Source organism: Plectropomus leopardus, chromosome 17, assembly GCF_008729295.1.
Source record: "Plectropomus leopardus isolate mb chromosome 17, YSFRI_Pleo_2.0, whole genome shotgun sequence".
In the NCBI taxonomy this organism is placed as follows: domain Eukaryota; kingdom Metazoa; phylum Chordata; class Actinopteri; order Perciformes; family Serranidae; genus Plectropomus; species Plectropomus leopardus.
This window is the reverse complement of record NC_056479.1, coordinates 1,390,463-1,407,437: the sequence shown is the minus strand read 5'-3', so window position 1 is coordinate 1,407,437 and position 16,975 is coordinate 1,390,463. Positions and strand designations below refer to the sequence as shown.

Below are 16,975 nucleotides of genomic sequence, written 5' to 3'. Positions count from 1 at the left end.
ATACCATAATTCGAGGGGAACTAATTCATATGATATCACACAAACAGTTGTGTGTACATTTTTGTAGGATATGATGAGAATACATTGGTATACTAAAAGTCTCATTTATCCAGTCGTATGCTCACAAACACATACAGTACACATACAAAAACGCTTGTATTTACAACTGAACTGAAAGTGAAATGCATCTTTGCTCTCTTCAAAGCCAGACTCCAATACTAAGCTTTTTGATGAGTTTTACTTCATGAATTCAATGCAACACAGCAACAAATGGTCATTTTTGGGGTTTTAAGTTTTTTAAATTAATTCTACAGATATCTGAGTGGGAGGGACTTCCTTGTTGGCCTGACCTCATGGCTTGACCCACAGAGTGTTTCCTTCTCTGTCTGCGCCGTGAGACATCGGCTTGAAGAAAATATACTCACTCTGTGTTAGAAAGGAAAAACAAACCAAGAAGGCTGTAAAATGCTAATGGAGAAAAAAAAGTTCAACGCAAAAAAAGGCAACATAAGAAATGGATGTAACGCGATGGAACATCATGGCAAGGCAACACTTGCACTAAAATAATCTCTGCACAGTTTTTGCCGACTATGCAGAGTTTATAGCAGATAAGGGGGGTTGATGGCACTCTGCGTCATGCAGATTAACACCCCTTAGCTGTACCAAAATCACTGTAAACCTGCTGTTCTCATAAACTGTTAATTTGTACTTTTCTTAAGAAAAGTAAGTATTCATACACATCCCACGTAACTTGAAAGGATGTGATCACAATGCATTCAGGAGAGTAAACAAGGAAGCACTGCTGTGCGGTCTGTGAGGAGGCAGGTTGTGGTGGTGGGTGGGTCAAGGGACTTTACCCTGGAGACGCGTGTTTGGGACAGTGTTAAGTTTGAGTCATTTCAAGGTATGTCCTCAACATGTTTCTTTTCCTAAACCTAACCACAGTAACTTAACTTGCCTAAATCTAACCTCTGTAACTTTAGGTTAATTACCTATCTTTACCTTAAGGATCTAACATCATTTGTGGAGCGCTACTTCATATAATATACAAACTGTTGTGTGTGCATTTTGGTAGGATGTCATATGGACTGTACTTTCGCAGGGGCTGAGGCACAAAATTGACATTTTGCAGCACAGAGTTGCAGGAAGTACACCATCATCTCAGATTCTGGATATTGTAATATATTGTTAAAAAAGGCATTTACAAATGAGTGAACAGATATAGATATAAGCCAAATAGTGACTTTCATGATCATTAAGCATCACTATGTGGAGTGATATGTATCGAGACAGATATGACTGCAAGTAATGATTATCTTAATTACCCTATGGCGCATGAGGGCACGTGCTTGATGATTTTGGTTTTAGTTTACCATTCTCATCTGTGCTCCTCTTGCCCTCAGTGTTAAAAGACATGGCTGTTCTGTCTGCTTAGATCATCTAGCATATCACTTTCATGGCTTGTTGGCTGAGGCCCACACTCTCCAAATTTACAAAAGAACTTTTTTCAAATAATCAAAACAAAAAAAAAAAGTCTATCAACATGATTATTAAAATGAGTTTTCAGTTCATGTTTGTTCACCATTCCACATGATACTATTTACACACATTTAACAATACAGAGTTTACTGTTAAAAACTTTGCGGGGCCTTTCCCAACTGGACGCTACTCACTTCCACTTTGTCTCACAGTGTTACTCTGTTTGTAGTCACCTTCACAGCTGAATGCAGCTCTCTCCATCAGGATGTAGGGTCAAAAATACATCAGCAAGCTTTGGAACAAACTTTCCTCTCTGCGACGGAAAAAGGAGTTCTTGTAAAATAACACTTACTCCCATTTTCTGTTCTTTTTTTAATTTGATCTATACACTGTGCAACTGTTTACCTAATTTTTTGCAAATTTTAAGCAATAAATAAATCAACAAATGATACATAAATTGGAAAATTCACGCTGAACTTTTTTTGCATGGAGCATCTTCATGATGGACACAATATGGTGTTAGATGTGGTCAAAAAGTCGGCATCGGTGCAGACTCGCTGTCGCAGAGTTTAACATGCCACACTCCCTGCTAGTTTTTTCGGGACAGCACTTAATGTGGCGGACACTCCACGTGGACGTGTAAATGGAGTGGAAGTGGGTTGGCAGAGGGTGAAGCGGTGCTTTCGGAAAGGCCCACAGTCTAACTCTGCACAGCAGATCATCTCACAGCCTTAATACAGTAACACAACCAAACACTTCATCTATGTTTGAGCATCAACTCTGACAACATCCGTCTCCCTACATGAACACACTAACACAATGACCTCAATAAGCTTTACAATAGGTTGTTTGTTTGTTTGTTTTCCTTACTGCAAAACAACAATCAATAACTACACTAGAACAAGACATTGTGTTTATGGAATACACAACAGCAGGATGTTGCAAAATTAACCAGAATTGCTGAAATATGCCACATTATTTTTTGTGTATTGCAATATACACAACATGATATTACAGTATTGTTGAACATCCACTGTTCATGTAGTGCACCTGATAATTTATGAACAATCTGTCGTCCACATTTGGCCTCAAGTAGGTCCTTGGTTAACATAATCAGCTGAGTTTTTACAGTAATTATCATTTTTGACTTTTTTAGATGTAGCTGCTAGTCCAGAAAAAAAGGTTCTCTTTAAAATGAATCACATGTGAATGCCAATGCACTGCCAATGAATTCTGTCTTATTTTTGGAATTTAATTTAATTTGGACAGTTTCTAAAATATCCATATAGGGCTGGGGGATATGGAGAAAAACCAATACCTCAATATTTTTTTCCAAATACAGCAATATTAATATTGTGAAGACACTGCAGTGTTGACTATTGGTACTTTAATAAAATACTTACACAATGAGATTTTTGATAAATAATCATTGTTAATGAGTATGTATGACTATGTGGTTAAAGGTGAATAATAGAGCCGCTACAATAATCTGGTAAATTCAGAAAATCATATCAACTTGCTGTAATGTAAGAAGCTAATAATAATATTGGAAAGAACACAACTTCCCAAACATTGTAATATCCTCAAAATGTCTCCCCCAATATACTGATTTTAAAAACAGTGTTAAAAAAGGACCATTAATATTATATTCTAGTGTCACAGCAGACTGCAATCCTGCATCTGGTCTGCCCATTTTTGGTGAAAATGTGCTAATTTGTTAATGCTAATACTATCAGACCACTCCTTCTCATCAGAATTGGCCTCCCTTCATGCTGACTCCCTAGCTGAGACCTTGCTGTATTTCCACCTTTAAAACCAGAAAAAGCCATCACTTACAGTAATAGAATATTCAAAATCTAAGACAATATCTAAGCTCATATCATAATATCAAATAATGTAATTTTATTGCTAAGCCCTGACCAGTAGTATGAACATGTGCAAACTTGCTGGTGCTTGGTGTTTAGTGAGGCCAAATTAATCATTTTTGTAAGATGAAGAAGTGAATACGTTTTGTGTCAAAGCAATTCAAAGTTTTCCATATTTCAGTCTGCATAGACTGCTGCTATGCTGACTGTGTGAAGAGTTACCAGAGGCATGCGTAGAACCAAATGTAAAAAAAAAAATAATAAAAATGCAGCTGTTTTTAACTGTTATACAAACAGCAAAACTACAACCCTTCCCTTACAGATGTGTTTCCAACCCTAACATCAGCTTCCCTGTAGCATTCCACGATTCTCTTTTCCTCCAAACAGCTGATTGATTGAAGTATCACAAGTCACACCAATGCTGCACAAACTGTAAGCAAGAATCTCCATTTCATCACTATTTTGAGACAGGCAAGATCCAAAGTTACCTGCTATTACACCTATTATTATCTCACACGTTCATGCAAACAATTCTAACATTTAGACAAAAATGGATGCATGAATGGAACTTTCTACACAAACCGATTCTTTACTTTTGCTGCATATTTTCATTTAAACATTTTTATTCAATATGCAGAGTGGCAATTATCAGTTTTTGCATGATGTTTGCTCATTCTTATTCCTGTTGTATTTGCTATTGTGATGACCCAGTTTACACAATACAAATTTTGTCTAATTTCTGCTGTGATTTTTATCCCTCACACAGGAAAGTTAAGTACATTGTGGTTCTTTTCAGTCAGTTGAGGGCTCTTTTGGGCTGGTTTCCTAAACAGCATCGTCTCTCCTCAGTTAATTTCTCTGTCTGTGATGCCTGTAGTAAAGGCTTCCCACTGTTCATCTCTAAACTAGGTAAGGCCCTTCTTATTCACTCAATCACTAAATCAGTTGGGTGGCTCAAGACAAGGGTCAAACCGATTAATCGGCCGATTTAATTGTCTGATTTTAACTCAGCATATCGTTATCGGCAATAAGTTGGCCAACAGCCAACACAACTGTTAACATTTTTATTTTTTCCTGATAAAGTGCAGGGACTGTTTCTTGGTTTTACTTAGAGATGATGTCTTCAGATGTATTTCATCATTCATTTATAGACCTGCCCTTTTCTATATGGTTATTTCATTCAGAGAGGTTTACTGCAGTTTGCACATGCAGTTTTGTACATTTAAGTTCTTTATTGTTGAAAAGTCAAAATACTAAGGGGGGCTTGTGACAAGAATGCAATGTCATAATTATTGATATGCTGCTTGCCCCACACAACGCATTATTACCACATCGACGTTTACAATAAAACATTCCTGCACTCATTTTTAACAATAAGAGTATTGTAAAACAGTAAAATGTTCTGCCTTTCAACTCATATCTTTGTGTTTGTGTTTGAACTATACTTGAGGGATCAAAAAACAGTTATTGGTGTATATATATACAGTATATTTATTTTTCATTGAAAATTTTTAATCAACCGACATATCAGTTATCAGAATTTTTTACTCCCTTTTATCCTTTTATCAGTATCGACATCTGCACAAAAAAATCCATATTGGTCAGAGCCTTCTCAGGAGTTCTCTGTTCACGCCTTCACCTTTCATGTTTTTTCCTCAACTACCTTGTAAACTAATGAACATGTAAATTAAAAAAAATTACAAAAAATCTAAAGCTGAACATGATGAATCTATATACATTTTGAAAATCAATCCATATCATATATAATTTGCCTATTTGCTCATGAAAAAATGTAGTGGTGGATTCAGATGGTGACAGGCTCCGGTTAGACTGAGTGACAGAATACCTTAAATCTAACAGGCCATCAACAAACCTTAAAGGGAAACTGGAACACTGCCAAAAACAGGACTTCCAATATGTTATTTCCATGGCCTAGAAAAGTTTGATTATATCTGTGAACATGAGCTCCTCTCTCTCTCAAAGCCAAAAACCAGAGAAGGATGTCTCAAACTTGTGATGTAATCAAGTATGAAGTGTGAAGAATTAGCTTTATTCTATTGTGGAGTTCTGAGTTCTGAAAGAGAAAATGTTGCTGTCACCATTCACTGTCTGTGGAGCAGCTCAAGACTTTATACTTAGGTACAAAAATTTGAGTTTTAACACTTTAGCTCTTGGACCTGGGAGAGAGTTGTTCATGTTTGCTAATATCTTAGGCTGTCTTAGACCATAAGAAGAACGTGTATGATTTTTGAAATTGGGTGAAGTCCCCCTTTAAATGTACTGCAACCTGAGCTGGATGAGGCAAACCATGTACTACTGAAAGCAAGAACGTGCACAATTTAACTACAGCATCAGACATCACCTTCAGCCAGAGCAGGATGACACAATACAATCAACGTCTGTGCATTTTCATAATTTTTTTGTGTCTATGAGAATGAAAAGCACTATGCACACAACTCAATTTGCATTTGTGCATCTGCCTTCGTTTTAAAAATATACATTTAAAAAAAAAATAAATTACCCAATAATAATGAGAGAGCACAAGTAGCCCACAGTGAGGTCCAGAGATGGAAGCCTCTGAGTCTGACGGAAGACTGATGTGGTTGTCAAGGCGACCGCTAACGTGGAGCAAAGCTAACAGCAGCTAGCTAACGTTAGCATGGCTCGTTGCTGCGCTTCATTCCAGCACTAAACACTGACGTGTCAGCAAAACCCACTTCATTTGTCACCTATTAACAGTGTCATGACAGGTACGCCGAGCCACACGGCCAGAGGGTTGGAGTTCACTAGCATTTCTGACGGCCTTACCTGTCTTTGTGGATAGTTAATTAGCCTGTTTTGCTAGCGTTTGTTGCCTCGCGGAGCAGCCAGCTGAAGGGGGAAACAGGCTGCAGCTGCACACAGGCGCTCACTGTCTGTTATCCTGCTCACAGTAATGCAGCCTGACTGTCTGAGAGCTACATGTGTTAGTTACCTACAGAATAACGGATAACCTTAACGCCAGCGGTGCGTTGCAAGGCTTAACTTTAATTAGATTTCGGTGACAGTCAGGGCACGTCTGTCAGTCACGTGACATTATTGTAAAGTACTGTTTACTAATAAGGCAGAATGTCACCCCAACAAGTTCACCGGAGCTTCAGCCATATTTGAGACGTTTTTATGAATAAATCCATGCAGCTGCTGCAAGCAGAATCAGCCAGGGGAACAGTTTGCTTTCAGTTTGACCATCTCTGAATGATATAATACGAGCAGATCAAACAGATGAATCTGTGTTTGGCACATGATTTCATTCAGGTTGTGCTGTGGGATGCAGGAATGCAGGTTTGTTTGCATGTGCAGGATGACAGGCAGCAGCTCTCAGCATCACACTGCTTTCATTCCATTCGTAGCCAATTAGTACAGTAGCAATCACCCTTGCCAACCAACCTGCGACTGTCCCTGTCATGCATTTGTGAAGTCCAAAGACAAAGCTGCAGCGGAGACAATGCAGTGCTGGAACATACATGTGATCTTTCTTTCTTTTCTTCTTCTTCTTTTTTTTTTTTTTTTTTTTAAATAACACTCGGCTTCCAGCATCCCATCCCCCTACCTCTCTCCTCCCTGTATGTCCCCGTATCACTAACCTTCCATCGCATTCCATGCATTTTGGAGACAGCCCCCATGTCCCCCTCCTCCCCTCCCCCAAATGACAATAAGGCTGGCTGTACCTGAGCCTGGTGGCTGGAGCAGCAGCATGCAGCCCGGCTGAATGCAGAGGCAGCGCTGTGCCCGTGGCATTGTGTGATGCACCCACCACAGGAGCGGATGGGTGCCCATGCTTTTGGCCAGCGAAGCTTACCTTGCTTTGGCCGATCTGTCGTAACTCCATCCCGTCCCAGCCCCTAGATCTCCGAAGCCTGCAGCGGGATAATTCCTCTCCATGAAAGAAAGGACTGGATGAAGATGGACAGATAGTGAGGGGGAGGGGAGGGAGGAATGTCTTCTCTTCTCTGCGCTCGCTTCTGTTTATTTCTCCGCTTGACGAGCCTGTAGACTGGGAGGAATGGAGGGAGGAGAAGGAGCGAGGGGGGGAGGTGGAGGAGTAGGAGGAGGGGGGGTCACAGCAGCCAGGAGCACCTCCTCCCTCCTCTCTTCTCCCCATATATTTCACTGTCTATTGTCTCCTGTGTTAAGCTGACGGGTCGTAGAACAGATGCTCCGCGTTCTTTAGCAGTTTTTAATAAGCGACGCTGCGTTCACGGACTGATCCAGCGCGCACAGCTGCTCTGCTGCTGCTGCTCACACCGCAGCTCCGTTACTTTCGCTCATTTTGTTCACAAGACGCCATTTTTAAGAAGAATGACTGGGCTGGCGTTCATCCTCTCCTTCCCTCCCTCGCTCTCTCCCTTACGCACACACGCGCTCACACACACACACACACACACACACACACACACACACACACACACACACATTTTGTCATGCACAGCCGCGTAGTGTTGTGTAGTATTGTGGAGGACAGTTCAAATTGAGTCTGCTGAAGGAGCTCAGTTGTATGATACACAACAAACACACAAGTTGCATCATGTCAGAGATGATGTGCTGACATTCTCCACACTTCACACACGTCTCTCGACTGACTTCACAAGTTAGAATGGATGCATAAAATGACAGGAGTCATGTGCAATAGTTATGTAATTTATTATATAAAACATGTTTGGGTTTTCTTGAAGAACCAGTATCTTTATGAATTGACTGCCTGTTGTTGATCTGCTCAGAAATACCTCAGAAACACAACAGTTTGGCATACAGTGCAACCACAAAAACGAACCACACCCTCAGCTTTAAAGCATCACATCTGTCAGACTACTGGCCTGCCTATACACACTTCATACTGTCAGCAGTGTCCGTGGTGGGAATGTGTCAGAACTTCACTTATAAATACAGTATATAAAAAAAACATGCAATATTCAAAAGTTCACTCAAACCACCAGTGCCCATCAACCATAATGAAGAGGCTGTGCCAGCCCTCTCACTCGTTGTCTCCAGGATCAGCAGGCTCTGATGGCGCTCCCCTGTGGTCAAAGAGAGGAAAAATCTCTGTGAGCATGCTTACACTCAGCAGCACAGTCCATGGAGGTCCAACAGTGTGTTTTTTTCCTGGAAAGAGGCTTCAGAAAGAAAGGGCTGCAGCACCATGTGAACTACATCTTCAGTATCACTTTGATAATACATATGAAAGAGACAATGCATCTCAACCCACTGAATATAACAGAATTACATGAAAAGAGATGGGATGTGTAAAACAAGTACAATTTGTTTCAAATACAATTTGTTTTTTATATAATTGCTGATTAGCCTACTTAATCAGTGTAATATTTCATCTAATTGTTTTTGGTATGCTGAATTGCTTCGGCCTGCCTTTTGAAGAGGTTTTCAGGCTTTGCTTTCTAGAAGTTTCAGAAAGAGGCAACTTCTCATGAGGCTGGTTTCCATTACAGATTTACACAAAACTTGAGCGATATTTTTGAAATTTCGATAAAACATAACTGAGTGATGTTCTGCGACTTCTCCTCTGGTGATAACATTCCAAGAAACATGGTGATGGATGCTGAAAACATTAGCAGCTTTATTTCTATTGCAGCCACCACTAGCCGCCATTATTTCCAATTCAAGGCCACGTAGGCCTGTTATGGAGCCATAATTGAAAGGTAAGCTCCTTATATGCGGGAGTGGCCACGTATGAGGGATTTCTGGAAGGTGATAGTCCACAATTTCACAGATGAATTGTGGATTCAAAACTTCCAGATGATCCACTCAATTTTTGAAGAGTTGTGTGATGTAATAACAGCTCTTGTAGCTCCTGCTGCATCATGAGGGAGCCAGTTTCTACTGACAAGCACATAACCAAAGCATCATGTGACCTGTAGAAGCAAAAAAAAGTGTTTCCATTGCAGTTTTGCAAAATATGGCTTTTTCAAATCACCTGAAATAGCACCTGCGTAACAACCTTTATGTGATAAATGGGAGGGTTTTTTTCCAAAATTGACATGTTTCTGTTTGGCATATTTTATATTCGCATTTCTAAGTTGCGCAGTTAGAGGGTTAATGGAAACCCGCTTGCTGCATTTATGGATTCAAATATTCATCCACTTAGCTTTTGAAGAGTTATGCGATGCAATAACACCTCTTGTAGCGCCTGCTGCATCATGCCCGAGGGAGCCAGTTCCTACTGACAAGCACATCGTAAGGAAGGATAACTTAACCAAGGAGCTGATTGCTGATTTTAGAAAGAAGGAGGCAAAGACACACACCCCTGTCTACATCAGTGGAGCTGAGGTGGAGCAGGTGAACAGTTATAGGAACCTTGTAATTACCATCACTGAGGACCTGTCTTGGTTATCACACATCACCAGCCAGGTTAAAAAAGCACAGAAAAGGCTCTACTTCCCACGGAAACTTAGGAAGGCTAAATTCCAGAGTAAGGTCCTGACTGGAAACATCACAGACGTGGTTCGTGCACAGCCAAGGACAGGAAGGCTCTACAGCGGGTGATTAAAGCTGCCCAGAACATCACTGGTTCCCATCTACAGAGTATCAGTGACCTCGGTGAAGTGAGGCGTCTGCACAGAGCCCAAAGGATACTGAAAGACAGCAGCCACCCCAGCCACAGTCTGTTCACCCTGCTGCCATCTGAAAAAAGATACACAAGTATCTGCTGCAGAACCACCAGACTACAGAGCAGCTTCGTTCTCTGGGCTGTGAGACTCCTCAACTCCTCCTTCAACGCCAAAGAGATGTAGCGGGATTTAGGTCAACCTCAATTTCATTTCTTCTTAAACCCCGTTAAAGAAAAATGAAAATATATCCTTGTACCTTGTCACATAGCATCATGTGACCTAAAAAAGCCAAAAAAGCATTACCTTTGCAGTTTTGGGAAATATTACTTTTTTGAATCATCTGAAATACAACCTCATGCAAGTGCAAAAACTTTTTTGCAATAACGAGTTTTTTTTTTTAAAGTAACGTTCTTCCATTAGGTGTATTTTAGATCTGTAATTTCAGTTTGCACAATTTGATGGAAACCTATCTACTTTAAGTTCCATTTTGCAACATTCTTAGGGTCTATTCAACCCCTTCCATAGCATCCTGTTTAACTATGCAACAAGAGAAGTGGATCATATGGGTGAATCCTGTTCAGGAGGTTTGCCAGCTCAGCTGCCCCTGTTCATTAGGATTATGTAGTATTTAAAAACCAGAGATGTTTTAAAATCTTAACTTGTCTAGATCTTGGACCACCAGACACTTCAGGCCTATGTAAGGTGCACGTGCATACTGGAGCAAGTACATACCCAGAGTAAGGCGGTGGGGGGGCATCATGTTGCCCGCTGTGGTTCAGAGCCTCATTGTAGGAGGGTAGACCTGGGGCCATGATCCCAGACAGGGGCACTGTCTCTGGGGCAGGACGCCCATCTGCTGCCATCCTCACTGGAGCTCTGGACCAGCAAACAGAGAGTAGAATTAGACAGACCAGGTATGTTACTCTAATCAAGCCTATAGCTGGTATGAATATGCTCAGCGACTTTGCTGGCAAACATGTTGGATTTCCTGTTTTTATAGATTAATGTTGTGTACAAGTGGAAATGTTCACCAGATGGTGGTGCTAAAAAAAAGGTCAGGGTCAGGACTCCAGTCTCAAAGGACTACAGATCAGAAAAGCATCGGCTGTGTGGGTTATTATTACACTGCTAACATCAAGATCACAGAGTTGTTAGAATAGTTATACTGTGATCTGAAATGATCATTGATAGTGAAGTCTGTTTTGGGTTTTTTTTTTCACGTGTAGCCAGGCATTCTGTATAGAGTTAACCCTCTGAAACCTTGATTGACATCATTTTTCTTGTGCTGTGTTCAGACCATTTCACAAGTATTTAAAAGGGCAATGAGCAACTTGGCAAGAAGTGTTCGGAAAGAAATAATTAGATTTTTGAAATTGTTATTATCAAAGCTAGGGGGAAAGGATCTTATCTTATACATTTAAAAAATATTCTACAGAAATAATTTTAAGCACATTTTTCTCAGTAATTTCTTTTTAAAAATAATTAGTCTTACTTTTTTGTCTCTTATTTTATTAATTTATTTATTTTAGGTAAAGTTCTTTTACTCTGTACTTTTTTTTTGTTAATTTTTTGGTAATTTCTTACTCGGTTACTTCTGCTTATGTTTTGAATGAAATTAAGCAAATTTGCTCAGTTTTAAAGGGTTAAAGGATTTGTTTGCCAGGCACATAAGAAACTGAATACTGAATTAATTTGTGAATGTATGAATATAGAATATTGAATAGGTGGCATAGATGATTACATTAGAATTAAATATAATAAAAGAAAAAAGTTTTTTTACACTGCTGGCTTCATGTCCAACAACTAAATTAGTAGAAGTCTATAATTCTATAATTGTCAGTCAAATTGTTTTCAAAAGACTCTCTTTGTTGGGCTTGACAAAAGGTCAGGGGTCACTAAAGCCCTTAGATACCATTATTTGATGACCATGACTATCCATAAAAAAAATCACAGCCAGCAGTGTTGGGATATGTTGGTCTGAGCTCAAGTGTTGTAAGGAAGGCCTGATGGAACAAAGTTACTATTTTATTTCACATTTCGAAGTTAATTGGGCAAAATCATTTCTCCGTAATTGTTCACATCAGAGTGACTCTACTGGGCTCACCTTTGTCCACCTTTGTTCTTGGCTTTGTAGCAGTAGATTCCCAGCACAGTGGCAATAACAGCAATGACTAGAAGAGCCAGGATCCCTGCCACCAGCCCTGACACATCCACTCTGGGTGCTTGTGCAAACAAACATCATTAACATCAAACCATTGCTTCTTCATAAAGTTCTCATACCAGTGAGCCAGCTCATCAGTCACCAGCAATGACTTCATGACTGTCTTCTGTTGGTCGGTTTTTGTCATCATTGAAACCTACAGTATAAATGTGTTACTGCAACAAATCCCTCCTTTCAATGCTCCATGCAGGACCAAATATTACACCTTCTGCACTTTGAACTCTGTACTGTCAGTACAAAGTTTGCTGCATTATTAAGCATGGATGGACTGCAGATATATTTTGACCATAACCTCATATTTGATTATAAAGTACAGCCTTCTTTAAAGGGTCTTGAGATATTACAAATGACCAAAAATACTCTTCTAGATATTGTGGTACCATTCCAACTCATCATTGGAATGGTACCACATCATTCCAAAGTCGTCACATATTGCTGCTTTGTCAGTGGACTTCTGCATCCACATATTACACTCTAGGTATCCTTCTGCAAGTACTGTTGACGTTTTGGGATGCAGCTACCAAAGCTGATATTTCATTAAAAGCACATGGTGGGATTACATTACAAAAGCACATGGTTATGTTTAGGCAACAAAAGCACATGACAACCAATGCCAGGACGTCAACAAAATCGCATGCTTAAGATTAGGCAACAAAAGCATGGATGGTTAGGTTTAGACAAAAAGGGCACATGGTTAGGTATAGAAAAAACATCCAATTAAGACAAGAACCAAACATTTTCACTCCAGGTTTAGTGGGCCTATCTACCCCCCTTCCACCTGCCCACAAGGGACCTTCGGTTCCATGTATTACGTCCCTACCAGTAGCACTTTAACCTGACGCTGTTCACGAACCGTTCTGTATAGCCAAGTCCTCAGCTGATGCCGCCCGAGAGAGTATCATACAGCCGTGATAGGTGGCTTTTGGCATTAGGGTCTTACGCTGAAATAACTGCAAAAGGGGTGACATTTGACAGTTTTGGAATTCGGACAGGTTGATTATTCTATAGCAAATCTAAGATTGCAGATTGTCCTCCACTGACAATCATGTGAGGATTTGGAGCTGTGGGCACTGTTTCAGTAGTAAGGACCACATTATTAGCAAGATATGTTCCAACAATTTACCAGTGAAAATGACCAATGTATGAGGCTTGGGTTGAGGATAACCTTAGAAGTGGTCCACCAGAAGAGTTCAACGTGCAATGGGGATAGTGAGATGGATTTAATGGCCTATTCATGACATGACTGGATGGAATTTTTTTTCATTTAGTGTAAGGCAGTAGTTTACTTCTCTGTGTGCTCATGACAATTGCATGTACTCTCTGTTCTGATGCAGATTGAAAGAGAGAATGAAAGGAAAGGGTTAAGTAGGTGTTTATGCCCAAACAGGCATGGTCGAGGTGGAGTCCTGCTCACTAACCCTGTGAAACCTGAAGCGACGACACTTTCAGATGCCTTTCACAAGTATTTTAACATTTTTACTGTGAGCCAATTATTGCAATTTCTTTATTAACATGGGAAAAAAAGACAATAAGCAGTTTGCTTGAAATGTTACACAAATGACAAGAAATTAGTTGATTAAGAAAATTATTTTTAAAAAGCTTGTGGAAAATATCTAAGAAACAATTCTATTTGTAATTATCATGATAACATTTTTTTAAGTTATTAAATTGACATAAGTTATTTCTTTGTTGCTGTTTTTTTTTTGTTTGTTTATTTATTTATGGTGGGGTTTTGCTTGTTTTCTTTTAAATAATAATCAGGTAATTTTTTGTACTTTTCACTAATTTCTTGTTAATTTTTGGTTAATTTCTTGTTGCTTAATTCTGCTAGAAAGCGTTAATAAAATCAGGGAGTGCACCTTTATCCAAGCAGATGTCAGAAAAAAATGTAATTCTAATTCTTACTTCTAATAATAATATTCACTATCATGATCATGTTCATTGTTAAGCATGTATTTTCTATTTGAAAGCAATAGCCTACATTTTGACTACAATAATGAATAAAATTCATCTTTAAAAGCCTTACCTCCACTGTCGTTGTAGTTGTTCCAAAATAAATCCTAAAAATTAAAGCAAAAGAAGATTTGATTTAGCAGCTTCATAAATAAAGAAAAAAGAAGCATCAAACTGCCACCACAAGACATTTCAGCCAATGTTTACATGCCTTTAAAGTCCTTTTCTCAAGTGATTTATATAGTATTTTTATCTATTTTTTTAATGCAATTCACACAACAGGTTTCCTCAACTCCAAAATGAGAATGCAACAGTGCAGTGATAGTAATGTAAGGCATGCTAGGAACGCTTAGTGATATCTGGTTTCTTTGAAAAAAATCTCCTTGCTGTTGTCCTAGCTGTCACAAACATTCAGGTCACCCTCCCCAACCTGGACACTGAAGTCAGGTTTCTCCATTTCTGTATGGGCACATTAAAAAGGCTGTAGGATTCCAGATTAGTAGGCAACAGTAAAGACAATCAGCCAGCAGCTTTACCGTCTGGGTTTTGTCCTCAAACACCTCTCTGGCCTCCTCATAGGTACAAATCTCCTCCACACACTCTCTCTCCAGATTGTCAGCCACTATGATCTCAAAGTCCCAGCTGTTATAGAGCAATGAGCGTGACAGGAAGGAGGCTGCTGACTGCCCGTCTATCAACACTGGATCTCCTGCAGGACACACGCCAAACACACTCAGAGAGTAGCCTACACACCAAGTGACAACAGCAACACAATACCAATACAACCTGATACAGAAATACTATTCATAAACACTGTGGTGTGGGAATGAAAACTTCACACTATTTTTCAGTGTTGATTCAGCTAATATTCAGTGGTCACATGCAATGACATGTTTTGACCATTGCAGTGACATCATTTTTCTTGCTGCTTTCAAATGCCTTTCACATGTTCTTGACCTTTGAACCCTGAAAAAATTGGTGCAGTTTCTGTCAAAAACATGGAAAAAAGGCAATGAGCAAATATTTTTGTAAATTTAGAAAATTATATTTTAAAAAGTTAGGAAAATGTCTAGGGAAACCATATTCATAATTATTGTAATTACATTTTTAAAATTATTTTACTTATGTAATTCTTTTTCCACATCATTTTGTTGTTGGGGGCTGGGGGTTTGGGGGATCTTAGTTACTTTCTTTTTGAAATTTTCTTTTGTTTCTAACTTCTTTTTTTTTTTTTTACACAAATATCTTGCTATTTTTGAGGTCATTTCTTTTTTTGTTGCTAATTGCCTTCTTCCCATGTTTTTGAAAGAAATCAAGCCAGTTTTCTCAGTTTCAAATGATTAACTTTGTTTTATTATGCAAAAGTAACTAAGACAAATGAGTGTTGTTTTTTTAGTTCAAACTAAATGTTAACACAGAATATTGTCATATTAGTCATATTATATTAGTCACATGTCAGCCACACAGGTTGTATCGCATTTATCAGAGAAAATCTAATGGTTACATTGCCTCATATCTTATGATCCCATTTCAAATGTGAAGCTCACCTGTGACACTATAAAATGACAAGCTTTAATTATGATTTACAAAGGTCATGTCGGGACAGTTTTTTGGTGGTTGCCATTTGCCTTTGTGTGAACTGACCAACTGTCAGCGAGAAGAGGTGTGGTTTACCTGGAGCACGTCTGTAAATGACAGAGCAGTGGGCCAGCTGCAGTAGGAACAGCACGGGGATCCACAGCGCTGACGAGGCTGCCATTGCTGCAAAACACTACACAGAAAATAACAAGAAAGAGCCTGTGTGGAAATGGATCCAACACCTGTGGCCAGAGGCCTGAGTATGTCGAGGAAGAGCCTCCAACACTCACCTGTTTAACCTGCCTCCTCTCTTGTCTGCAGTTTGACCTGTCTTTTCAGAGCTTCCTGGGAGAAAAACAGCACTTCTTATTTTAGATCTTGAGAAGCAACAAGACACCAATAATCCTTCAGAGTAAACAACTTTATGCTGAGTCTTGTGTTGAAAGCGTCAAGACACAAATGGCCGTGCTGTTTTCCCAGAGAAACATCACATCATAAACCTGTTGGACAGCATACCAGCTGCAGGGAGGAACCTCCACTAACCTGTCTCTGTATGCTCGCTCCTCACTGGCTGTTTACCTGTTCTGATCAGCAGCTGAGATAACGAGAGAGTGTGTGTGAGTGTGTATGTGTGTGTGTGTGCATGCTCAGTGGAGAGTTGTATTACACTGCTTAGGGTGCTGTAATAGTGTAATACAACCTTTTTTTTTTCAAATTAGTTTTTCAAGAGATGCTGACTCATTTTTGGAGTCTAGTTTAAATCTTTGGGGCTGTTTGGGGCATTTTACGCACTTTCATTCTTTATTACATTCTATATTAGATTCTATATTTATTACTTTTGGCTGTGTTCATGCATTTGGTATATATTTTGACAAGATTGTGTGGAATTTGTTTTCTGTTAATTTTCAGCTCAGCTCCTACTTAAGTCTAAAATACACAGTGGAAACAATATTGTTACATCCATACTGTTGAGGTAAAAAAAATGCTCAAACAAAACCCATTCAAACTACAATTACTGACCCCACAGCCATCAAAACATAAGCATGCATTGTATTATTTCTGGGTGCCATTCTGGGCTTTTGCCCTGGAATTTGTCATTTTTACTGTTTTTTTCCACCAGATAACATAATTTTTTACCATATTTGGCATATGGAGAAAAGACATGCTATTTCCTCTAGCTGTCACAGTCAATGTTGCTGCAAATCATTGACATATTCCAGGCTTACATCATCAAAACAGTCTACTTAGCATGTAGTATATTGAAAATAATTCATTTTGGG

General features: G+C 39.3%; 2 protein-coding genes across 2 annotated transcripts in view; both read right to left on the bottom strand.

The window, feature by feature from the left end:
- The window catches only part of prr12b (proline rich 12b), a 47,312-nt gene extending 39,666 nt beyond the window's left edge, over positions 1 to 7,646 (bottom strand). Inside the window, exon 1 of the mRNA XM_042504911.1 lies at positions 7,183 to 7,646. Coding sequence (XP_042360845.1) covers positions 7,183 to 7,265 — 83 coding nt within the window. The 5' untranslated portion in view covers positions 7,266 to 7,646. The remainder of the gene's footprint in view (positions 1 to 7,182) is intronic.
- A 361-nt stretch (positions 7,647 to 8,007) lies between these two features.
- Positions 8,008 to 16,171, bottom strand: prrg2 (proline rich Gla (G-carboxyglutamic acid) 2). The gene is made up of 7 exons (XM_042505432.1): positions 15,986 to 16,171; positions 15,792 to 15,888; positions 14,654 to 14,826; positions 14,191 to 14,224; positions 12,048 to 12,165; positions 10,676 to 10,819; positions 8,008 to 8,398 (listed from the first exon to the last, which is right to left on the bottom strand). The coding sequence occupies exons 2-7, from the start codon at positions 15,874 to 15,876 to the stop codon at positions 8,356 to 8,358; spliced, it is 597 nt and encodes a 198-aa protein (XP_042361366.1). The 5' UTR covers positions 15,877 to 15,888; positions 15,986 to 16,171; the 3' UTR covers positions 8,008 to 8,355.
- Positions 16,172 to 16,975: the final 804 nt, after the last annotated feature.

Bases quoted from the DNA above. Each gene is read 5' to 3' on its own strand.
- prrg2 (XM_042505432.1), bottom strand. From the start codon at position 15,876: ATGGCAGCCTCGTCAGCGCTGTGGATCCCCGTGCTGTTCCTACTGCAG. The intron at 14,225-14,653 runs GTAAAGCTGCTG...TTTAATTTTTAG, and splicing joins TTGAGGACAAAACCCAGACG to GATTTATTTTGGAACAACTA. The intron at 8,399-10,675 runs GTATGTACTTGC...CTTTGACCACAG, and splicing joins CCCCCACCGCCTTACTCTGG to GGGAGCGCCATCAGAGCCTG.